Raw genomic sequence first — 26,919 nt, forward strand, 5'->3', positions numbered from 1 at the left:
TAACCAGATCCTCATGTCCTCAGGCAAAATGCTAAGGGCTTGTTCCCTCACCAAAAGGTCTGCCACCCTTCAAAAGTGGTGACCTGACATCCACTCAACTACCTATGAAAATAAGTATTTAATTCAGCAACATATTCACACACACTTTCATGTGCCTTGCATCTATGCTCAGGAAACTTTTTCCTACAAGTTTCAGGTTTTAGCTTAAAAAATTCTAACAAACAATTCTTAACAGCAGCATAATTAAAACAGTCAATGTCAGACATTTTGGACAAAACAGTTACAGCTTTACCATGGAGTAAGGGGGTCAGGAACTATACCAAGAGCCTTTGGTCAACATCATATTGTTTACATACCCTCTCAAACACATGAATGAAACTATCAAAATTATCTCCCTCTGTAAACTGCGAAAGAAATTTACTGACTTTTTGTGCTTCTGTGGTCCAGTTACTCCCTTCTCCATTACCTCCATGACTGTGGCGAAGAGTCAACATCTCCTTTTCGTGCTGCCTCTGCCTCTTCTTTTCCTCAGCATAGCAGTTTCTCATTCTCCTCAGCCTGCAGATGTCTCGGTGTTTCTGCTGCTTCTGTTTCCAAATGCCTGGCCTGCAACTCAAGTCTCTTTAGCTCTAGATGGATTTTTATGTCCTCTGCAGAAAGGTCGAGCTGTCCATTCTCTGTGTGTTGTACATTTCCACAGCCAGTCTGATTGCCCTCCTGACTGCTGTTTTCTGATGCAGCTGTGACTAAAGCTGCAATCATGTTTGCCTTAGTCAGGTTTACATGCACCGGTCCCTTAACCTGGCACATCTCAGCCAACTGGCTCCTTGTCAGCTTGCCATAGTCCCCTGCTGACATGCTTGCCTACTCTCTCTGACTGACTAAGCTAACAAAAGAAATAAAACAATTGTGATCTGAACTCTGAATATTCACTGCATGGCTGATTTAGACTACAAAAACACCTTTAGTGATCACTGTGCACAAGCTACAGGAATTCACTATCCACACCACTACAAGCCAATTGCTAACCAATTAATACATGGTGTGGGTATCCCACCACTGCCAAACAATTAGTATGTGATGCCTATGCACATCAAGGAGCCTCGATCCTCACCACTAACACCAGTGAGGGGCAGCCACATTGGGAAGGATAAAAAATACAGACACAGTAAAGTACAATTTCCCTTAAGAGCTCACAGAGATCACAGCCAGTCTTGGGCTGGTTTCTCCCTTTCTCTCCGGATCCCCAATAAGACTCCCCTCTGGCACAGCTACAGAGTGGGGTCCTTAGCCAGGGTCCTAAGCCAAGTCCTCCTAGCACTCTCCCTGTCCAACCAGTGCTTCGTGTCCCTGCCCAAGTAGCTGACACACACACACACTTTGAGATATGATTTGTATACAACCACACAGACACTCCTGGGGAAGGCTGGCACCGGTTCACTAGCTTTGCCCCTTTTCTCCACGTTGTAAGTAGTAACCACCAGGACCCTTGTTTATCAGCTACTAAAAAGGCCCTGACCACAGGGTGTCCAATTATTACTGTGCAATATTATTATCCAAATGGTAATTGCGGGTGAGCAGCAAGGCTTATTTGCAGTGGCTTTGTACAGTATCACTATATGCATGCAATGTACTCTAGAGCTTAAAATATCCCTACACAAAACAGCCACAGTTGTAAAGGTTTAAAAATATTTAATAATGAATAATAAAAACAAAAGACAAGACTTCTTACTACACAGTGCTAGTCAAGAGTTCAGAAATCACAGGAAAATGCTTAAAATAATACAGTAGAATAGTTCTGACATCAATATAGTAAACAGCTAGTCTAAACTTACTATCTATTTCTTAAGATAAACACTCAAGTCTAAGATCCTACGTACATACAGTCAGAGCAAAGCAAGTGTTGGTGAGTGGTCAGTTCTGAAGGCAAATGCAAAATGCTCTCTCTCTGTCTCTGAAAAAGTCCTTTAAATTGATAATACAGCCTGCTGACTCAATTTAGATTGCATCATTCTTAACAATTCTCTGGTTTCCCAGGCTAACAGAAACTCTACATTAACATCTCTTAGTAAGCTTGCACCTGGTCAGCAATTAAAGACACACACATATATATATATATATATATATATATATATATATATATATATATATATATATATATATATATAAAATCTAGCAATTAATTCTAGTCTCAAAACAATAGAAAGAATCTGCTGGTTCAGATATCACAGCTCTGAGCCCTAAGATCAAAAGAGTCATAAGATGCTTGACTTACCAGCTTTCTTACAGCAGACTGTACGGTTACATTTTTGCAGTTCAACATCGAATACAGTCTTTTCACATTTAAGAGAACAAGCCTGTGGCTTATATTAATATTTACAAATGACAGAATTATCTACAAAATTCTATCTAGCTAGGCTGGCAGCCTTCACATATCTTCACAATAGGAATAAAACAATTTGACACAGTTGCGATGTATATAGATGTCTACAGAGACCAAATACAAGCTATGCTTCATCAGCAGAGAGTTTAGAGGTGCAAAAAGAGGTAGAGGAAGAAGAGATTTAGTAGAAGACTTATATTAGGTAATCTTCAAAGGTGAGAGCAGTTAGGAGGAGAAATGAAGGTATAAGAATGCATAGTGAAAAGTTATCCAGGGGTAATACAGGAGCATAGCCATGTCTTGTTCAAATGTTCTTTAAGGAGGAGTTTGAATTTGAAGGAAGTAGGGGAATTTAGAATATATTGGGGAATGTTTTGACAAATTTTTGCAATTTGATTTGCAAATAAAAAATCAACAAAAGTGTTGCAGGATTTCAAAGGTTTTAGAAGTAGTTTGTTGGATGAAAGGAGGAGGCGAGTTGGGTAGTAAGGTTGTACTAGGTTGCTCAGTGCTGGACAGGCATCTGATTGGTGTACACCCAACTGTAACACATCAAAAGTGGTCTATTACACCATTTGTTCGGCTTGCCCATGTTTTTATATGAGGAAGAGCGAACGTAACAAAGAATAGAATGGCAGAGCACTTTAGCAATATCAGATTGAAGTAAGATACGAATGCCCTTACTAGACATATTTTACAAAATGAAGGCCATTTTTTTAGTTTTGTTATTTTGGAGACATTACCTATTTCAGATTGAGGAGGGGCATGGCCTTTCCTCTTGGAAAAAGCAGAACTTAGCTGGCAAGTTAGATTAAATGCTTGGTTTTCTCCAAGATTGAATGAGGCAGAGTCCATTAAGTGCCTATTGAAACTTAAGACACTACACGAGTTCAAAATTTATATTTTATTTATTTGTTATTTATGTATTTTATTTGCTGTTTATGTTGATTTGAATTGTGTATATAGGTTCATAGGTTGGTACTAGGCTATCAGCCCTAGGGCCCATACAAGCCTAGCCACAATATTTACCTCCCTGGACCCCTGTTTAGCAGGACGACTGACGTGATCCCCGGGGTGAATTTCCCATCTCACACCCAATCGTCAAGGTTCCTTTTGAGGAGGGCCAAAGAGGTGCTCTGCTTGACATGTATGGGCAGTCTATTCCAGAGTCTGGGGAGTCTCTGGGTCAGGAACCTATCCCTCCAGCATGATTTGTTCATTGTGATAAGGTTTAGATCCCTGGAGCATGTGGCTCTGAGGAATTGGGATTTCTTTAAGTGGAGCATGTCCAACAGCTCTGCATTTGACATGGCCTTGTATGTTAAGCAGAGATCGCCTCTGAGTAGATGATATGCAACAGGGTATAGCTAGAGGTTTTTTTAGATGGTTAGCATAGGGCATCTGCTTTAGGCCTGTGATTCTTTTAGTGAGGTATTTCTGCATTGTATTCTATAATGGGTCAAATGAGGGATGAGTACAGTGGGACAATGACCTACTTTTTTCTGGATGAAAAGCCTTTAGTGATAAGATGTGCCACATAGAAGGATTTCCTGACTGTTGTGGTGATGTGGTTATCGAAGGTGAGACCACTGTTCACCCGTGTCCCTAAGTCTCTTATCACATTTTCGGTGTTTAGAGTACTGCCACCTATGTGGTAATTCATAGATAAATGTTTTTTCCCAAAGGGGATAACTATACATTTCTTGGCATTGAGCTTGAGCCCACAGCTCTGGCACCAAGCATCTGTTTCTGTAAGCCTCTTTTGTAGAATATCTACATCATTTGGGGATTCAATAATGGCTCCCAGTTTGTAGTCATCTGTGAACTTTGCAGCCAGAGTCCCTTAGTGTTGGCCTGTACTTCAGAGAAGTAGATGCCAAACAAGCGCGGTCCCAGGACTGAACCCTGAGGTACTCCACTTGTCTGGAGCTGGATTTGGAGTCGGCTACTTTTGCAATGTGGATTCTGTCAGTAAGCCAGTTGGCAACCCATCGAGTGATGTAAGGATTAATGCCCAGCTTAGTAACTTTATCTATGATTCCAGAGTGGGGGATGGTGTCGAAGGCCTTGGCAAGGTCCAGATAGGCTGTGTGGACTGCCTTACCCTCGTCTACAACTCTGGAGACTGATTCAAAGAAGTTAATCAGGTTCAGGAGATAAGATCAGCCCTTCACAAACCCAAAATGGGTGGGGTCCAGTGTTTGAAGGTTGCCAATGTCTTTGTTAATAAGTTCCATGATAATACGTTCCATGGCATTGCAGATCAGCTCATCAGACTGATGGGATGGTAGTTCCCAGGATCCAAGGTGGATCCCCCCTTGTGAAGTGGGATAATTGTAGCTGTGCAGCACTCAGTGGGCATGAAGCCTGAGGTAAGGCTATGATTAAACATGACACTTAGGTGAGGTGCCAGTTCATTTTGTAGTTCATGTAGTACACAATCCGGAATTTCATCTGGTCCCATGGATGCTGTATTCTTAGCTTTGGAGAGTGTGTTTTTTACCTCTGTGGCCGTTATTACCAGAATTCGGCAATCTTTTGTTATTAAGATGGGCCCTTTAGGGGGTGGGGGGGTGAAGTTGGCACTGAATCGATCTGCCAGGATATTGGGATCAGTATATTTAATGCCATTCTGTTGTAGATCTGAGCATTGCCATTTAGATTCCTGACATAGTTACAGAATGCCTTGTGGTTGTCTTTGGCAATTTTATTTTCGTAACTAGCTTTGGAGGATTGTATGAGGGATCTCAGCTTCTTACTGAGGCTGGTAAGAGAGTTTTTTGCATCCTGGGATTTTCCTCTTTTCTGCAACAGTTTCTTCCTTTTGTTGTAAAGTTGGTTTATGGCAGGGGGCCACCAGATTGGCTTCCTTTTTTTGGAGGAGAGTGTCTTGGTTCTATTTGGGATGGCACGATTCATGCACGAGTGGATGTGTTCATACAGTGCCTTAGTGTAGGATTCAGCAGTCGAACTTTCAGTTCCTGTCTGCATGGGTGTCATGAAGTTTGTCACTTCTGACTTGTGCAGCATGAAGTTGGCTTTGGAGAAGTTTTTCTTACAGAGGTTTCCTTGCTGGGGGGTGGGAGAGGGATGTGGATGTCAAGGGTGATTAGCTTATGGTCAGACCTGATCAACGAGAGGGTTTCCATAGGTGTGAAGCATTGATTACTCATGTTGGTAAGGTCCAGGTCTAGGATATTGAAGCCCCTGGAGGGCCTATGGATTAGTTGATCCAGGGCATTGGAATTTATGAATTCCAAGAACCATTGGGCAAAGGTGTTGAAATTGTCTTGACTGTTATTTTCACGGTATTTTGGCAGGTGTGAATTTTATACTGTTTTTATTGATTCTACTAGAAGGGGTGGGTATCCAGTCATAGTTTAATTTGTAATTTCATTGGTTACTAGGTATTTAAATATCTTGTGGTGCATTTGATGTTTATTTGATGAAGTTCCTTACAGTGTAACGATGGGACGAAAGCGCTTATCGTATTTTGTGTATTGTGTGGGTTTTTTTCGATCATCACAATAAATTTACTTCTGTTTTTGAAGACATCCAGTGTTTGCCCCTTTGTGATGAACTAGTTTTGGACTGTTTACCCATTTGTGGTTGGTTTTTGGCGCAAACTATGGAGTCTTCACAACAGCATTTCTCACAATCCATAGAGGAAGGGGTGGGAGATTTAACAGCATTAATTCAACAACTGAATCAGCATATTGAGCGGATGGAATAACTTTCTTTCGCCCAGCTGACTGTTCACAACCTATCTGAGGCACCTCCTTCTAAACCCTGCTATAATTGCTCGTGAAAGCACTTCTCAAAGTTTAATAAATAGGATGGAACTTTGGGCAACTTTGTTATTGATAGGCATACCAATGCTTCTAATAACACGAATCAACTACCACCCTTGTCTGATTGGATTAAATCTAATTCAACGTTTAACAATAATGTTCCTGAATTAAAAAATGGTCTAAACGAAAAGTTGACTGAACAAACTGGTGTAGAAACAATTCCACTGCAACTGAGGAAGAAGCGGATGAATATTTTTTAGATCCAGTGGAAATATCCCCCTCTCAGGCAGTCCAAACGCCTGAAGAACCAACAGCAGAGGAATCCGAACTGGGGCAACCCACCAATGGGACAAAAACAATAGAGAGGTCAATTTTACAACAACAGAGGGTTTCGGAGGGGGAGGAAGTGACTTCTGCAATACAATTGGACTTCCACCTATCGTTTACCACCAGCATGTATTGTATTGAATACAAGTACAGACTTTAAAGTATACAATTTTTCGTCTATTGTTGTTGACACTAAAATATGTGATTTGCTTGCAAAAGGTTCCCTGTAAAAAAAAAAAATGACTCAGTAGAACTGATATTCTATTTAAAACAGTCTGTGTGCAGACTTAACCTAAGGCTGATTTTTCAGGATGAAAATAGAACATCTAGGTCCATTTAGAATGTCTAGCACTTACAATCCCCCTTTACATCCCTCTTTGGAGGTTTCTGAAAGACTGTGTGAACTTGATTTTAGAGAATTGCATAGGCAGTCAATATTTAAATATAAATATAATTCATCTGAGGATGAATTATTGAATTCCGAGCTAATAAAATCCTCTCCAGGCACCAGGCTTAAGAAGCCAGATAAAGGGGCGGTTTAGTTATAATGGACTTTACAGACTATATAGCTAAGATAAGGGGTAGAGAGTACCACATACGAACTTAGCTCATTGAATGAATATAATCATGCACTTCCAAGAATCAGAGGTTTCTTACATGATTTGTTTATTGATGGGATGATTTCAGTAGAAGAATTTAACTGCCTAAATGTTCTACACCCAGTCACTCCTACGATGTTTGGAGTGCCTGAAATCCACAAGGATCAGAACCAACCCCCCTCCCATGTGCCCTATTGTGGACGCGAGAGCGTCCATTACTCACCCCATGGCAAAATTCCTCGATTTAAAGTTGAAGAACTTAATTTTTAATTAGCAACACATATGTATTTATTCTTGGGACTTTTTGAAGAGGTTGGATGCGAATGATTTTGTGAATGAGTATGTATTCATTAACTCAGATATCAAAAGATTTGTACAGTCTTATACCACAAGACATCGGTGTAGAATGGTTTTGCTACTATCTGACATCTGTGGATGTTACACAGGATACAATTAATACATACAAACAATTATTAGATACAGTCCTAAGATACAATTTCATTGTTTTTAATAATGAATACTAACGTCAAAAGGAGGGGGTTGCCATGGGGTCAGCCTGTGACAGATGGTACGCAAATATCGTTATGTTGGAATGGGAAAGGCTCTTTTCACATTGTAGGATGTACATCCAAACGTCTTGAAATTCACTCATTCGATAGGATACAATGATATTTCCTATTTGAATGTACTTATTAAGAAGGATAGTTTAAATGAAAGATTTATTTCTCAAGTATATCGTACAGCTACTTATTCTAATGCTTTTTTAGATTTCATGAGTAATTGCCCTTTTTCCCCAAAAGAGGGCTGTTGTAAAGGGACAGTTTGTGAGGGCAGCTTGCATGTGTACTACGTGGGATGCATTTGTGGAGGAATGCGGGCTGCTATCACAAATGTTCCTCAAGAGGGGGTATCCATATGATTTGATCAAGGGCCTTAGTCATGAGGTAAAACATAAACGGTCCTCTGGCCACTTCAACCCAATACTGGGTGATAAAGTATTAGTGAATGAATCTAATAATTTGAGAGTTAGTGGCCATTCTGATAACAAATAATTTAGTATGTATGCGAGAGACTGCATATACAGAAACAACGATGTATGCAATTTTCCAAATGCATTTATTTCTTTTTTTGGTACAGATAGTAATAGAATCAGGAATATTATGTTGAAGAATTGGGCAATTATCAGAAGTGAACAGGATATTTGTAAGTATTAGGAAAACAACCTTCATTTGTTTACAAAAGGGGTTTACATTTTAAGGAGATCTTTGGCTTTTCCCAGTTAGGGGTCGCCACAGCGGAACTCCGGTCTGCTAATGATTGGCAGTAGATTTTTATGCACAGAGTTGCCAGCTCTGACGCACAGCGAAGACGCTTTAGCTGAGAATCGAACAGGACAACGTCTTGAGTTATGCCCCTAAAAAAAACAGAGGGTATGGTGAAATGTGGGGCTTGCTCCTTTTGCAGACATGTGATTGATACGAATGATATTGTGGTTAATAATTACCACATCAAAATTTATGGTAAACCCAACTGTAACACAACAAAAGTGGTCTATTGTGCCATTTGTTCGGCTTGCCCATGTTTTTATGTGGGCAAGACAGAATATAAATTAAAGAACAGAATGGCAGAGCACATTAGCAATATCAGATTGAAGAAAGATATGAACACCCTTACTAGACATATTTTATAAAATGAAGGTCATTCTTTTAGTTTTATTATTTTGGAGACATTATCTATTTTGGAGCGAAGAGGGGTGTGGCCTTTCCTCTTGGAAGAAGCAGAACTTAGCTGGCAAGTTAGATTAAATTGCCGCTTTTGACCAGGACTGAATGAGGCAGTCTCCATCAAGTGCCTCTAAGACTCTACACAGATAAGTTCAAATATTTGTATTTTATTTATTTGTTGTATATGTATTTTATTTGCTGTTTATATTGATTTGAATTGTATATATAACAAGAGTGAAATTGTCTTGACTGTTATTTTCGCGGTATTTTGACAGGTGTGAATTTTATATTGTTTTTATTGATTCTACTAGAGGGGGTGTGTGTTCAGTCATAACTTAACTTGTAATTTCATTGGTTACTAGGTATTTAAATATCTTGTGGTGCATTTTATGTTTATCTGATGAAGTTCCTTACAGTGTAACGACAGGATGAAAACGCTCATCATATTTTATGTATATTGTGTGTTTTTTTGGATCACCGCAATAAATTTACTTCTGTTTTTGAAGACGTCCACTATTTGCCTCTGTGTTGAACTACCTTTGTACTGTTTTCTGTCTTGTGGTGTAAGATGTTGTAAGCAAGAGAGAGTTGGTTGAAAGCAAGTAGGTTTGGTAGCTCTAGCCACTGTAACTGTTTAAGGGCTGTAGAGTGGTGGGATCTATGTTGGAGGTTGGCAGCAAAACAGGCTATTTTATGGTAGCAAATCTCTAAATTTGGACAGTTCACATTTTCTAAGATTAGTGAAGATGGGGGAGGCATACAACAGAGTGGACAGATGGTGTGGTGTGGTTCTGGCTATGGCTTGTCTAGTCGATGGGGTGAAGAAAGTTTTAGACCTATACAGGCAGCCAAGTTTGATATGTACCTTTTTTTACAGCAAGGACTATGTGCCTATCAAATTTTAGGGCACAGTCAATTGTGACACGAAGTAACTTTGTGCTGTCTACTGACTCAAAGTGCAGATGGGGGAGAGTATGTGAAGCTGTGAAGGGGGTTCCATGGTTTTATTATTGGAGAATAATCCAAAATGCAGAAAATGCACTGATACAAACGGGCCAACATATTGCTGAAGAGCTAGAAAGGAAAATAAAAAAAAAAAAAAAAAAAGCCAGGACATCCAGATGGTGTGATGAGAAGACAGGATGAAGAGGGATGAAAGCGCTCTTCGCGCCCAATAATTCTTCGCTTTGTGTAATATAGTGTGTGAAAGTGCAGCTTTGCGGTTTCGAGCGTTTGGGGGTCTACTTCTTCACTTTTTTTTTTTTATTTCTGTGATATTTCTACACATTATTATTGGAGAATACCATCAGCTTAATTTTGTTTAGGTTTAGTATGAGATGTCTATCTTTGAGGAACTGCGCTATGTCAGAGAATGCACTCTGGGTCTTAGATAGGAGTTCAGGAGGGGAGGGAGCTGAGCAAATAACAGTGGCGTCATCTGAATATTGTATGATAGCTGAATGTGGGGATGCTGAAAAAATCAGATGCGAGGAGAATGTTTTGTTTTATATATATATATATATATAGTTTACTACTGAAATGTTGGACAGCATTCACACAAACTGTGAATGGTCGAAAGGCTAATTTCCAATTCACAGAAGGTCGAACCTAAAATGGTCAGCTCCACAACAGTGAATGCTAGTGTGCATTCAATGTCGTGAGGTCAACGTTCTAACTGGAGATCACAATACAGTAGGGATTGGGAAATGTACCCATTTCTTCACTGTAGTGCGATCTCGGAAAACGTTACTTGGGAGTGACTGGAAGGCAAGGTATGCTGGGCAATGCTGAATTTGCTGAATGGGCAGGACAACCAGTTTTGTTATTGTTGCCTGCCTGATGTTTTTATTTTCAGTATATCATTTCGATGACGTGATCACTCGACAGCATCCGTTTCGGGATTTCAATAGTAAACCATATACATATATACACACACACACATACATATATATATATATATATATATATATATATATATATAAAGGAAACAAAAGTAGTAATAATAAAGAGGAAGGGAAGTAACAAAAGGGATTTTACAGAGTCTAGAATCTGTAATCCACCAATGCAGTCTGCTGAACAGATTCAACTGTGTGTGCCCTTCAAATGGCACTAAAGACTGGACAACTTCCTATTACAGGGGTTAAACTTCCCCTAATGGGAGGGGCTTAGACAATTCCCTATCCCAGTGAGTCAAAGGAGGGGATTCTGAGCTCTGGAAAGTTGCCAGCAAAGTTATTTCTGCAGGCAGAGAACTTGTACATCTCTGAAGTAGTGCGAATGACAGATATTATGCAGTTACGTGAAAACAATTATGAATAACCACGTACGTTTTGAGGTAAATTTCTTAATGACAGTCCTCAAAACCAAAAGATAATTCCTGATTGTATCCATTCTGACTAAAAAGTAAAACTTCCTTACAGAAACAGTTACTTACTGAAAACGAATATAAATCCACAAAAAGAAACACACCACAAAGAACAGCAAACTGCAAGTGAGCAATTTAATAGCGTTCTGGTACCTCGGCTGCAAAGCCTTCAAGGAATAACTTACAAACACTAGCACACCAACTTTATACAATTTCCATAACTGACTAATAGTGACAATTTAAAGCCAATTAAACCATTAAAGGGCAACCATAGTCACAATACAATAACCACAATATAATTATACTTAAGCAGGAATGTTTATCTCTAAATTTAATCCTACCGGTGCTATGGTCCTATAATTCAAAATTAATCTGAAAATTACCTCCATTGGACATAAAAGGTTTAGTAAGCACACTAAAAAACAAAGTATCATCTTTACATTCATGTATACCATGAAAATGCTCTGCTATGGGACTATTCAAGGTGCTTATTACGAATATCACCCAAGTGTTCCAAAATACGAACTTTATATCATGCGCTTGGTCTGTCCAATGTACCATTTACAAGGGGAACAATGACACCCTACTACATAAACAACCCCACAGGATTTGCAACTGAACCTATCATTAATCCAAAACTTCCTCCCATTAATATACGAGCCAGAAATACCTCTCGCCCTCGAATAAACCTGACATTTTCTACACTTGAATATCCCTAACACAGAACTGGGGGACAACTTTTTTCATTTTAATAGTTCCTTAAGATTACCAAACCTCCCAAATGAAAATGTGACTTTTTTAGGGAATAAATATCCAAATTCTGCATCGAAACATACCATGGGCCATAGGCTATTCACCACACTTTTCAAAATAGAAGAAAAGGGTGAATACTTGGTTACAAAAAATAGCCGTTCCCCTGAATTAACTTCTTCGTCCCAGGCAACCCTATGACAGGTAAAATCATGCGGAATTCTTTCCTTACCAAGTGCCCCCACTACTTTTTTTCTTGCCTTCTCAATAACTGGAGAAGAAACAGTTACTTAACAAGGAATTCCACATAGGGAATCCAAGCATATAGTCAGAATACCGGAAACCAATACAAACATGGTAAACTAAGCTTTCACTGAAAAGTAAGTGTTTTTTTTGAATGTTACCGCGTTGTGAAGGTAATTCCCAATACTTATCTGCGCAGCCATGTAAAATGCTAACTGACCATGGGAGTCAAGAAAGTTCTGCTTTTTGGCACTACAGGCACTGTATTTATACAGTTCTCCTCGAGATGTATAGTGTCTAGGGCATGTGCGAGGTACCCTAAAGCTTTGGAATCTGGCCAGCTGATTATGATCCTTAGCAGTATAAATCCCATACAGTCTAGGCTACTGCAGCAGTGACTTAATAGTGAACACCGTTTTACACTCCACATGAAATAACTAAACATTCACAAAAATATGTAAACAGTTGTAAATGCTGCAGACTTGGATCTTACTGGGAACAAGTACAAGCAAGTGATCAAGCATAATAGGCAAGTTTAAACTTATAAAAATATGAAATTATATAATATTCTAATAATTGCTCCTTTCTGAATATTAGCTGTAGCAAGAAAAAAAAAATGGTTAAAAACAGAAATCAAATTTACAAACTTTCTATTGCTCCATCAGGAGTTCTGTGATGAAGAAACTGGAATAATAAACTGGCAAAATCAAAAGAAAAATATTTCAAATTCTAGCAAACAAATAGCAATTTTGGAAATCTGTAATACCGGTGCAACATCAAATGAATGAGGAATTTTATGTTTGATATGAAATAAACATTTTTTGGAGAGCATGCACATATTGTAAAGAGCTATTACTTAGTTCACTAGTTAATAAAGATAAAGTTCAAACAGAAAAATGTTTCAGAAAAAGAATAAGAAAAATGTGACAACTCTATTGTATACTGTTATATGGCAATGTCAAACTAAAATGCATAATTGTCTCAATCAATAAAAAAGAAAAATAAACTGAATTAATCAACATATTGTGCACAGTCTCAACACCATAAGCTTTTTTCTCATTAACAGCTGTTAAGGGAAAATGAAGCACTGAACTATGCTTTGACAGACCACAGAAGGAATATAGTTTTGTAAAAGGGTAAAGAGTACAGAGTAAAAGTGGCAGGGAAAGTTTTCAGTCAAAGTTTATTGACACATTCACTTATGTAGTATGAGAGAAACATTTTTTTTATAATCAAAAAGTGAAACACAAGCATCACAACGGTTTTCAGTGAATGCTAAGAATGAGGCTAGCCCTTTGTACAAAACCTACGCAAGTGACTTTCTGCCTCAAAATGAAAGACAATTCACATGGGCCCATGTAAATAAAGAAACAATAAGTGATGCCTTACTGAACATTTTTTTCCATAAAGATTATTCTCTAACTCACAGGTAAATCAGCATATCAAATCAGTATGTGCATGTAGTTGCTGAAGCAAAACATTACAAATTAATATGACCTTACATAACCAAGGATGGAAGTGGCTACTGTAAGCCATGTAAGACAAAGTCTGTGGTGGCTTCAGAGTTTGAATCAAGATTGGCAAATAAAAGCTTTCATACACTGAAGAGAACACTGAATGAAATGATACACAGTCATTCAAATAAACATCAGTAGAATAAAAGGTTGTTGTTAATATCAAACTGCTAACAACCATGAATACATACTACCTCAAACAATTCTTCAGTATATGGAATACAAAAAAAATCATACCTTAAAATGTACTATAATGTTCCAAGGAAGAGCTGTGTTAGAAGCATGAAGGTCAAATAGCAAACCAATGGGATAATGCCTAAAGGGTGACAAAAATGTTGCTACATTTGAATTGCAATCTTCAATACATAGAATGACATAATACTACCAATGTAAAAAAATAGTAGTTAGGCTTCCCATACAATGTGTTTAACTCAATTTATGTTTTAAAGATGAAACTGTTTAAAATGCTGCTTTATTTCCATTGACTTAACATTCACCTCTTTGAGCTGCCACAGCAAAACCAATATGAACAAATATGACATTTGGTGTTGAAAATCGATCACAAACTGCATGCAACAACAAATGCAATTTTATGCTAGTTGCTAATTTTAAAGAGAAGATGATAAAATGCTTTTTGCCTAATAAAAACGTTGCTGAACCTCAATTAAATGCAACATAGCAGACATCAATATAAAACAGAGCTGCCATACTTATTTTCTTACACTTGGGATAAACCTTACTAAACACACTCCATTTCGTTTTTTTTTTTCAGTTTGGATTTGTACTTGAATGAACTGTGTTGGTGTGATAAAATTATTTCTAATAAGCATTTGAATCTCAGAAATGAGTGGCTGGTAAGGCTAAAAGAAATTACTTAAACACTTCCTTTAGTGGTGAGACTGAATATACTTTCTGGTCTTTATTACTGTGTTACAGACTGCAATGGCTGTGCAAATTAAATGAGTCAAAATAAAACTGCATTGATGATAATATGCAATATGAACATCAGGATGTTTCACCTGATGGCACAGGAATGCTGGCGAAAGGTTTTGAGCAACCCCATTATTATTTATTTATTTACTCTCTTTTGACTAGATTAGGCCCACTAGGTGAGTGCATGCTCTTCATGGGAGATCCAAGGTGGTATTCATACCGACTAGGGAAATTTGGCCAGGGCAACAGGGAACTTCCCATACGCTTTTTAAGAAGAAAACAAAGTAATATGAGATATAAAAAATTGTCATGGTGAAAAGAGCAGGGGTTGAAATGGTTGTCAAATGTATTTAGGAAAATGAATATGCAGAGTGTTTTATAAAGATGAATAAAGTGCGATATAAAGTATAAATATAATGAATTTGTAATAATGGAAGAAAGTTGGAAAAGTGTTAATAAAGAACACTCTACTCTTTTTTGGTAAGTGTCACGGGATCTTTTACATCCACATGAGCTACCAACAGCTTGGTGAGACAAGAACTTGATTTCATGTCTCATCAGAAAGATGGCACACTCAGGAGTGCAACTCCCCCACACTCTTATGCTGCACTGTACTGGTAGCACTGGGAAAATAATTTGAGCACATGGTGTGGGAATAGAACACACAGCCTTCTGATCTTCCAGCAACAAAGGCGTGCTTATTACCAATTGAGCTACTGACAAAGTATGACATGATATGACAATGCTCCTCTTAACATATGGCAGGCTCTGTTAAGACTTAAAAGTACAGATATAGAGAATTTACTAAGAATGAAACTGTTTTAAGGACCATGCAAGCTTGCACACTCACGCACACACACTAATCAGCAGTTATCACTTCCTGTCAGAAAAACAGTTTTACCATAAAAGCATTAGAAATTTCCAGGTAAAAGTAGCTTTAGTGACTACTGTTACCTAGAAAGAAGGGAAGGAGTTATGAACTACACCAAATGGAAAAGGGAAAGTACAGTTGTGTACACTTACCATAAATGTAGATGTTCGAGTGTATTCACTGTTGCAGTCATCATATTTGGGTTATCTGCTTGCAGGAGCCCTCAGTCGGTCTGATTATCAAAGTCTTGGGTCCTGCATCGGTTGCTGTCTCATCTTCCGTGACGTCAGGTAGTCAGGGGTATAAAGCATGCAGCCAATGCCATTACATCAGTTTTTCTTGCCCCAGATGTCAGGTGCCCCCTTAATGGGAAGCAATTATATATATATATATATATATATATATATATATATATATATATATATATATATACACAAAGTTATACCTCCAACAAAAAAGCAAATACATCAAAAAGCTTTTAAGTATAGCAAAGGAGAATAGAGGTATAGCCAAAAGAAGTCAGGGGGGCTGGAGGGAGGGTAACCAGGACTGCAACAGTGAATATACTCAAACATCTACATTTATGGTAAGTGTAAACAACTGTACTATGTTCTTCATGTTTCACTGTTGCAGTCATCACATTTGGGTAGATTCCCAAAGCGAAGGATGGGAGAAGGAAATTAGATAGCATTAGGACCAGCTGTAAGGCCCTGCAAGACTGCAGTGGCAAAGCCAGCTTTGGATTTAGAGAAAATTGGCAAATGGTAATGCTTGGTGAAAGTATGTACAGAACTCCAGGTAGCAGCTTCTAGGAGGTCTCTGGTAGGGACACCGCTGAGAAAGGCATTAGACGTAGATGCAGCCCTGGTTGAATGGGGTCTAATCCCCTGTGGGATAGGTTTTATATGGTGCTTATAGCAGAAATTAATGCAACGGCCTATCCATTTAAAAATGGTTTGCTTTGAAATAGCCTTCCCCTCTGCCCCTGCAGCAAATTCCACCAGCAATTGTTCAGATTTCCTTTGAGGTTTAGTCCTGTCCAAGTAAAATCTAAGTTGTCTGTGCACATCTAGGGAGTGCAGTATCCGTTCCCCTTTGTTCTGTGGATTAGAAAAGAAGGTTGGCAAATGAATAGACTGATTAAGAGCCACACTGGATACCACCTTGGGCATGAAAGAGGGACTGGTATTGAGGGACACCCTGTCCGCATGAAAGATGATGAAAGGCTCCACTGCCATAAGGGCCTGTAATTCAAATGCCCTTCTTGCTGAAATGATTGCTAAAATGAAAGCTGTTTTCCAAGAAAGGAATTTTAACTCTGCAGTTGCAGCTGGCTCAAAAGGAGGAAGACTGAGTTTTTCCAATACAAAGTTAAGGTCCCAGGCTGGAGTTTGGGCTCTCCTGGGTGGTCTTAAGTTTTTGGTCCCTCTGAGGACTGCTTGAGCAGTGGATGAGAAAAGAGGGGTAGTTCTGTGTTGTAATGAGCTGAAATGGCTGAGGCGTGAATTTTGATGGAGGAAAAGGAAAGCCTGTTGTGAAGCATCCCAGTTTAAGTATTGAAGAATCTGAGGTAAATTGGGTGTTGCTGTGGCCATCCCTTGAGTTTGATTCCAGGCACAGAATCTTTTCCATTTTTCAGCATAAGATTTTCTAGTACTAGGCCTCCTTGCCTCCAAAATGACATCCAACACTTGTTTACTGAGGGATGGTAATGGAGAGATTAGGTAATTAGCCAGGTTCAGGATTTGAAGCTGGGGGTGCAGAATCTGGCTCTCCTGCTGAGACAGCACGGTAGGGGTCTGAGACAGGTACCATGGGGCCAGCTGTGATACACTGCGCAAGAGGAGGTACAAGTGTTGGCGTGGCCAATCTGGCGTAATCATCATCATCCTTGGTTTGTCTTGTTTGATCTTTAATAGTACTTTGGGGAGGAGGGGCAGAGGACGAAAGGCATAAACTGATTTTTTCAGCTGAAGGACAGAGCATCCACTTTCCAAGCTTATTTGTGAGGAGTCCTAGTGCAGAATTTGTCCAATTGGTAGTTCTGGGGGGGAGGCAAACAGGTCTATATTTGGGCTCCCCCATTTGTTGATAAACATGTTGAAAGTCTGTGGTTCCAGTTTCCACTCGTGCGGGTCCATGAGATTTCTGCTTAGTTCGTCTGCCAGTGTATTTAGTTTTCCTGGCAGGAATTGAGCTTGTAGATGCACTTGGTAGCTAAAGGCTGTGTTCCACAGAGCCATGGCTAGTCTGCAGAGGGGGTAAGAATGGGTACCCCCCCCTGCTTGTTTATGTACCCCACAACAGTGGTGTTGTCTGTCTTTACCATTAATTGTCCTGGAAGAATGTGGTCCTTGAAGGCTGTCAGAGCATTCTGTACAGCTAACAGTTCTTTCTGATTGATATGCAAGTGCATTTGACTTGGGTTCCATTTGCCCTGAATGCACTTCCCTGCCATTTGAGCCCCCCTGCATAGTCTGATGCGTCTGTTGTTAGGGTTTGGCGGCAGGGGGTAGAGTGAATGGTAGTCCCTTGTTTTGGTGGCAGGCCTCTGCCCATCAAAGGAATTCTGACGGTAGGCAAGGTATGACAGGAATCATTGCTTCTAGATCCTGAGAATGTTGACACCATAGGCTTTTTAGATACCACTGTAGTTTCCTCATGTGCAGTCTTGCATATGGAATTAGTAAAATGCACAAGGCCATGAACCCTAAGGCTTGCAGTATTTGCCTTGCAGATAGCAGGGTTTTTGTGGCCACTATTTTGAAGTAAGTTGTCAAATGAATTTGTTTCTCTGGCATGAGGAAAGCCATCTGGGAAGTTGTGTTCAAGCTTACTCCCAGGAATATAATTTATTGACAGGGTACCAGATGTGATTTATTTTCGTTTATGGTGTACCCCAGACAAGTTAACACCTTTTGTACAAATGGCCAGATGATTCAGAAGTATGTCCTGGCTTTCTCCCTTAATTAGACAATCGTCCAGGTATGGGTATATTTGAATATTTCTTTGCCTGCAAAATGCAATGACTGGAGCTAGGCACTTTGTGAATACCCTGGATGCAGTAGATACGCCAAAGGGCAGTGCAGAGAACTGATAATGCATGCAGCCTGCTTTGAAGAATAGGTATTTTCTGCAAGATTCCCTGATTGGGATGTGCAGGTAGGCTTCCTTTAATCCAGTGTTGCCAGCCAGGCATCTTTGCCTATCATGGGAAGCAACTGGTGAAGAGTTAGAATCTTGAATTTTGGAATCACCAAAATGTTGTTAAGGATAGAGAGGTCCAAGATATGATGCCATGAGTTGTCTTTTCTGGGTACCAGGAGAAGTCTTGAGTAGAAACCTTGTCCCTCTTCTGGTACAGTCTGAATAGCCTTTAATCTTAAGAGAAAGAGTACTTGCTTTTGTGCCTCTGCCCACTGATTTGGGGGTAGATCTGGCCAACGGTTTAGGGTTGGTAACGTGTGGAAGTGAAATCTGTATCCTTGGGAAACTATGTTTAAAACCCATTTACCCTGGGTAATTTTTTTGCTTGCAGAGCAATCCTTCCCCCGAAAGGAGCAGTCAGTTGAGAAGTGCTTGGAAGTTTTAAAGTTAAGTCATTGAGACAGCTTACCATAGGGGGGAGTCTTACTACTCCCCGATTTGGAAGTGGGAGGCCCCCACTGCTTAGTCCTGTGCGTACCCTGGGACTGGAGCCTGGGTGTTCTGCTAGTTCTGGGTTTGAACTGAAGGCCTGGAAGAGGCAGGAAAGGACCAATTTTTTGAGAGCCAATGCCTATTAAATCTAGGAGGCTGCACTTGTAAGAAATCTTTAACATTTTGCATAGATTTAGCTTTTTCCTCCATCTTTTTAAGAACTTATTCTGCTTTGTCGCCAAACAGGTGGTCCTGATTTAAGGGAGCATCCAGCAATTTAGTTTTAACATGATCTGGCAAAGATTGCTCCTTAAGCCAAACATGCCTCCTAAGTACAGACCCGGTGACAGCAGCCCTGCAAGATGCCTCTATTGAATCATAACCACATTGCAAAATATGTTTTCCAACCTGTTCAGCAGAATGCATTAAATCCTGTAAATCCTTATTTTCAGCACAATCAGGAATCAATATAATTTTCTGTTTTAGCAATCCAATAATATGCTGCTGATACTTTAACATATGAAACTGACAATTTAAGGCCCTGATGGCAAAGGTTGCAGATGTGTATACCTTCTTACCCCATCTATCCAGGGCCTTGGAATCTCTATCAGAGGGAGTAGGATTTTTGTCAGTAGTAGCCTTAATGCCCTTGGGTCCCTGTGAAATGGTCTCGGGATCTGCAGTAGGATTTTTAAAAAGAAACTTGTGAGAATCAGGAACCCTGTAATATCTATCAGTTTTTCTAGGAGCAGGAGATAGAGAGTCAGGGGCCATTCTAGATTCCGAAAAGGCATCGTCAACAATGTCCAGCACAGGAGGGATAGCTAAAGGCCTGTGTTGGGGCAGGAGTAAAAATCTCTAAGCCTCTTTTTAGAATCAGAGTAATCCTGGCTTTCCCAGTGAAAATGCTCCCTAAGAGTATGCAAGGTTTCACCAAAAGAAAAATCCACTGGGGGAGAAGCAAAGGGAATAGAGCCCTCTGCATCAGAATCCTCATAGGTATGTAAGGGTAAATCCTGGTCATCAGAGGAGACAGAAATTTCAGAATCCTGGTCAGAAGTATCAAGCAAATTCAGTCCTAGGTCTCTTAGAAGGAGAAGGGTGGCTTCCCCTGATTAAAGTAATAAGGTCTTCAGGCATTCTTATCATTTGTTTTTTAGGCATAGAAGCCTGACCATGCGGTCTGGGCATTGGTTTCCTAGGCATGGTTCGAGTTTTAGGCCTAGAAGAATAAGATGGCGTCAGTTTAATATGCAAGTCAGTAGGCCTGAATACACCCTCAGAAGCCGGTGCCTGCACAGCGACTCTGGACCCATTCAAGGTAGAGACATCCGCAGGTTCCACAGTTGAAGCATCTCGCAGCATACCAGACTCCGAATGGGTCTCAGTAGAGGCCTACAAATCAGAAGTAGTGGGTATCGGGGGCTGCGAAAGTGCCTCACTGAGTACCAGCGAACTGGCGACTAGCTTAGAAGCATAGTCGGCAGCTTTGGACCTAGGCGGCCTGTCTCTCTGTTTATTTTTGCGTTTTTTTAGGAATGTCGGTAGTTGGGTGGCTTACCGAAGACCTAATCTGGATAACTGAACAGAGTACCAAAATATTTGGAAGCGAAAATGTACTGACGACGAATACCTCGTGGTTTAAATAAGGCCCAAAACCAACAGCGAGGTATATCGTGGTCAGGGCCTAGGCAAGGAATACAGTACGAATGAAAATCTTTATGAGGTATTTGCTTTCCACAAGAAATACAATTACTGACTTTTACTGACATCGGTTTAGAGCAACAAAAAGTTTCCCCAACGGGGTACTTTGCTTTAGTTGAAGACTTCGGTTCTGAATCTCGAAAATGAAAATTTCAGGAGTCGGACGACTGGCACTTGCGAACTGCTTCTGCTTTGGGCACCGCACGGCAAGAAAGACTGATGTAATGGCATCGGCTGCATGCTTTATACCCATGACTACATGATGTAATGGAAGATGAGAAAGCAACCGATGCAGGACCCAAGACTTTGATAATCAGGCCGACTGAGGGCTACTGCAAGCAGATAACCCAAATGTGATGACTGAAACAGTGAAACACGAAGAACATCTTGCCAAAAGCTTTCATATCAGCTGAATATCTACCAATGTGGTTTCATACCAGAACTACCTTCTGGATTAATCAGCAAGTAATGTAGGCATTGCTACTCAGTGTAGTAGCTGATCTCAGTTTCCTTAGTAGGCTGAGGAACTCTGAGTAAGACCGGGAGCAGTAGAGAATTTTTGAAGAAACTTTTACCTAGACTTTAAAACATAAAGAGTGAAAACTTCTTTCCCAAGGTTACAGGTCCTTAAGTTTGTATGGTTCTACCTGTAATCTTCAATTAGCTCAGGTCACTGTTTTAAATAGTAATAGGTGCAGGACCAGCTAGGTAGTAGTTATATTTTTCTGAAGATAAATGTCAGTCCAATAACTTTCATCTGAAATTTTCAGTACATCTATGTAAATTGTTGCTATATTTAGTTATCAAGGTTTTGAACACCCCAAGCTGAATCTGTGTTCTTAGGAACTTCCTCATCACTCTCTGAGACAGATACCTGGTGTCAAAAACATGGCCTCAAGCCAAATGCCAAAAAGTGCATAGTCATCCCCTTTGGAAAAAACAAGGTACTCACAAACTACCACATAGGTGGTATCCCCCTAAATACGGAAAACGTGATAAGGGATCTGGGGACCCAAGTAGATAGTAATCTCTCTTTTGATAATCATATTGCCAAAGTGGTTAGAAAATCCTTCGATGTGGCCCACCTAATCACAAAAGGGTTTGCATCCAGATCAAAAGAGGTCATTGTACCCCTCTACGCATCACTCATCAAACCCATCATAGAGTACAATGCCCCATTTGGGATGCACCTTACAAGACACCTGCAACAGCTGGAAAGACCACAGAAGTACCTCACCAAGAGGATCACTGGCCTAAAACAGATGCCCTATGCAGCTCGACTGAAGAAACTCCAGCTGTACTCGGCTGCATACCGCCTACTGAGAGGTGATCTCTGCCTGACATACAAGGCCATGTCCAACCCAGAATTGATGGACATGCTCCACCTAAAGAAAACCATATCTCCTAGAGCCACATGCTCTAGGGATATAAACCTCACCACAACAATAAATAGGACGTGCTGGAGGGATAGATTCTTGTCCCAGAGACTTCCCATACTCTGGAACAAGATTGCAATCTACATTAGGCAGAGCTCCTCGCTAACACTCTTCAAGAGAAACCTTGACGAGTGGATGGGAAACAAAGTTTACCCCGGGGATCACTTCAATGGCTCTGCTGGACAGAGGCACAGGGAACTAATTTAAGGGGGTGGCGAAAGCCAATACATTCTGGTTAGGCTTATAAATGCCTTCGGGCAGATAGCCTAGTACCTACCTATGAACCTATCATCCTGTTGACATCCTGTTTGGTCCAGTTTCTTGAGCGGGATGACGACACCACTCAAGGTGGTTTATATCACCTTGTTTCCTGAAGGATAGGGGAGTGCAGTCTGGAACTCACTGGGTCCAGGGAGAACCAGGAGCAAGGAGGAGATGGACGGATCTGAGAAACTGTCGGCTCCAAGCAACTCTGCACCATTGGATCCGAACCTGAACAGTGTCAGATCTAGGGAGTGCTTAATGGACTTCTAATCCAATTTTTCTGTATCATTTGTCTTTTCCTTGTCTTTGTCCTTTTGCTTTTCTTTCTCGCCCTCCTTCTCCTTTTCTTTCAGTCTATCCTTGGCCTTCTTATCCTTACTGGCAGGTGAGAAGGCAGCAGAGGAAGTAGAGGGGATGGCAGGCCCTGCTTGAGGAGAAATGAGACCCTTTATGGTTAACTTCTCCCTTCTAGTCTGTAAAGCATGGGAGCTGAAAGAGGAGCAGGCCTGACACTGAGTGTCAGGATGGGCAGTGATAAACAGTGTGGGTCCTCAGGTGGGAGCTTGTGACCACACTCTGTACATTTTTTTTAAAACACTGAATGTCAGCCATTACTGCAGAAAACTAACACACACACACACACACAAATAAAAGTTCTAAACCAGTAAATATGGCTGAGCAACTATGACTATATTATATGCACAACTACAACAATGACAAATATCTAATATTCTATGCAGTAAGAAACAAATGATTCATTCTGAACAAGGTTCTAGAAAAAGACAATCCTTCCAAGGGTCTATCAGAGACTAAAAAAGAGAAAACAAAAGTTGCCCACACACTCATTTTCCTGTGCAATGTCCTGAACATCCTCATACAGTGAAGAATTTATTTTTCACTTACCAGAAACACCAGTATTGGAAGGGTCAAGAGCCTAAACTAAACCCAATAAATCACTCCTGTCCAAAGCAACAGACAGGTGAAGACATCAATCTTTTTGATTCTTTCTGATCGAAATTTTAGAAGTAGCAGACCTACTTTTGCAGGCAAAACCTCCCTAGGGACAGGCATTCCACACTGGTCAGGCAGAGGTTATTCCCTTCTACTTCTTCCAAGACCAACAAGAGTTCTTCTCCCTTGCCTGCCAAAGGCACTCAACAATTGCAGAGGACATGTCTAATTCCAGTCCATCATAGCTTCAGATACTACACCGGAGCCAAAGAAAAAGATGAATGACCTGAGGAACCAGAAATGGCCACAGCAGAGTCACCCATCTCCAGCTGTTGCAATTGAGAAGCCTAATGAAGTAGCAAAATCTGCTTAGAAATCTTTTTCTTTTTGTGGAAGGAAGAACAGAGGAACCTATAGGATTGCTCCATGGAGAAGTAGAAATAAACAATTGAGTGAAAACATAAGAATTAAAAAAAAAAGTTGTTTTTATCCACCAAAAACACTGTGAAAAGTACTTAAATCACCTTCCCCAGCCACCATAAGTAACAAAACACTTCTACCAAGCAAAAAATGTTTTAGTTTTATCAACTTTTATCCTCAAAAGCAAAAAGTAACACGTTAAAAAATTACATTAGTCTATAAAAACCTTTCCCTCTAACTTACAATTAATACTTTAATAGAAATGCTACCCCCACCCCCACCTCCCCATATACTAACAGCAAAGATGTAGCTTCCCAGCTTAACTCTCATTTCATAAACTCAATCCAAACTCTGACCAAACAACTAACAAATGCTAATACCTCACCAACCTCAACTGCTGGGAACACTCCTAGCAATCCTACCAACCTACCATCCTTCTTTTTCTCTCTCTCTCTCTCCTGTCTCTACATCAAAAATTAGGAACCTCCTCCTCAAACTAAAACCTACCACACTAGCAGCAGACAGTATACCCGCTAACTACCTAAAAATAGCTGCTGACTCCCTATTTTACCCAGTATCAATCCTAATCAACAGGTCCATTCAGGAAGCTTATGTTCCACAAGCGTCTATATCACCGTATTGAAGATGCAAAATGTCGAATGCTCACAAGAGCGAAAATGCCGAAAATCAAACTCATTATTGTGGGGGGCTGTGCCCCCCACACCCCCGCTAAATATATATTCCAACTCCGAGATCGCACTACAGAGAGGAAAGGGCAAATATCCCAATCTTCACTGTACAGCAATCTCAAAAACGGACCCTCGACATTTCGACACTTTCGCTATTGTGAACGTTCGACAGTTTACTTTTCGATACGGTGATATAGACCCTTCCACAACTATGGAAAATATCCGACATTATACTTCTTCACAAAGGTGGTAAATCTTACGACTTTTCCAACTATCGGCCTATAGCTATTCTTTCCCCCTTATCTAAGCTTCTAGAGAAATGCATACACTCAAGTTATGCAATTCCTAGGCACAATCTTCTCTCCTCCACACAACATGGACTCTGCCCTCACCATAGTACAACTTCTGCTCTTCTCTCCTTCCCTAATCTGGTTAATCAACACAGAAACAACAACTATGTACCTTTTTAGACCTCTCAAAAGCATTCGACATGATCTCACACCCTAAACTACTGGATGCCCTTCACTCTCTAGCCTTTACTTCCCCAACTATCGCCTGGTTCAAAAGCTACCTCTCCGACAGACAACAATCTGTACAATGGCACAATGAACTATCCCCTCTTCTCCCTAACTCTAAAGGAGTACCACAAGACTCAACATTAGGCCCACTATTTTTCTCTATCTTTACAATCTATATACCTCCCTCCCAAGCATGCCTCACTAATTCAGTACGCAGATGATTCCTCCTTCATCTGTGCAGACCCATCTGTCAACACTCTACAACACCTAGGCCAAGAATCATTCTCTGCTATTGAAACCTGGATTACTGACATCCAATTTATTCTTAATCCTAACAAAACCAAACTTCTCCTGTTCACACCTAATAAAACAAAATCTACCCCCTCTACTTTCTCTATCTCTTCTAGGAATGGCACAGGGGTGTAGCTAGGATTTTCAAATTTGTACTCACAGCTCTCAAACTGCTACCCCCCTCCCCAGCCAAGCTACAGCCATTCTCGTAATTCACAGTTCGCTCTTTTAGTGTCAATGAAGAGGCATTCGCTGTAATGCCTCTTCAGTAATATAATATAAATTCACTCAAACTTGGTTCCTTGAATTGAAAATTAACCTGAAATGTCAGTTCTTTGAAAAATGCAGCATGGTAGTTGGGGTAGAGAATTTATGCTTTTGTATTCTGTAACTAAGGTACAGCTTTTCAGCTAGAGTAAATTACTAACCACCTGCTACCCCTAACTAGGATGTTTCATTCACACACACATACCTACCTACCTTTTAGTGCAAGAAATATGGACAAAGCCTAAAATAAACAGGGACAGATATTAAATAATGCTTGTGTGAACTTAGAAAGTTGCTAGAATAACAGGATTTGTGCTAGTATGAGAAAGTTGCTAGAACAACAGGATTTGTGCTAGTATGAATTTTTCTAAAGGACATGAAGTTTGAAACTCAAATGTCTGTCATTATTTAGCAACTTCAGCCTTCAATGATTTTCTAGAAAAATCACAAAATTTATGAGGAACAGACAAAAAATATGGGGCAAAAATCTGGACATTCTGCAAAATTTGGACAGTTGAGAGGTATGCTACCTACCACACACACACACACACACACACACACACACACACACACACACACACACACACACACACACCTCTCAACCTCTTACAGCAACAAACTCATAAATAAAACTGAGGCAAAGGCCCAAAAATAAGGATTTTTTTTAAATATTGCTCTTAAAAACTTAGAAAGGTAATAGAATAGTAGTAGGTCTTGCATTAGTACGAATTTTCTGAAAGGTATGAAATCTGAAACTGAAATGTCTGCCATTTTCTAACTTCAGTCTTTAACAATTTGTCACAAATTTGCCAGAAAACCGCAATTTTAAGAAAAACGGACCAAAAATGTGATGCAAAAATATAAAATTGCCAGACAATACAGCTGGGAACCTGTCAAAGAAGGGACACCATTTTAATATGAGCACAGTTAACTCAGAGCAGCTGACTAAATTAGAGAATCTACATGCATTTCTGAAATAAAAGTAATGTATAACTCTGATCATTACAGTTATTTATAAAAGTAAAGTAAACCCTCCACGTTTTCTTCCAAAATTGCTATTTTGCAGAGAGATTATTAGGTGGAGAGCAACATTTTGAGCCAAAATTGGGGACATTTGAGAGGTTTGGATATTCCTAATTCTATAGAGGAATTTATTTGCACATACCTCTCAACCTCTTAATGCAGGAAATCTGGACAAGGCCAAATATATTGGGGGAACATACACACAGTACTAAAAATT

The 26,919-nt window shown here is 40.0% G+C and overlaps 1 protein-coding gene across 2 annotated transcripts in view; it reads right to left on the bottom strand.

Annotated features, from left to right (window-relative positions):
• ATG5 (autophagy related 5) overlaps positions 1-26,919 on the bottom strand; it is a 1,857,662-nt gene that overhangs the window by 1,261,658 nt on the left and 569,085 nt on the right. For both annotated transcript variants that reach the window (XM_044065239.1, XM_044065232.1), the window contains exon 4: positions 13,934-14,012. In XM_044065239.1, the coding sequence (XP_043921174.1) occupies positions 13,934-14,012 (79 nt within the window). The remainder of the gene's footprint in view (positions 1-13,933; positions 14,013-26,919) is intronic.

This window comes from Protopterus annectens, chromosome 1.part0, assembly GCF_019279795.1.
Source record: "Protopterus annectens isolate FY-2018-M chromosome 1.part0, PAN1.0, whole genome shotgun sequence".
Taxonomy (NCBI): Eukaryota; Metazoa; Chordata; order Ceratodontiformes; family Protopteridae; genus Protopterus; species Protopterus annectens.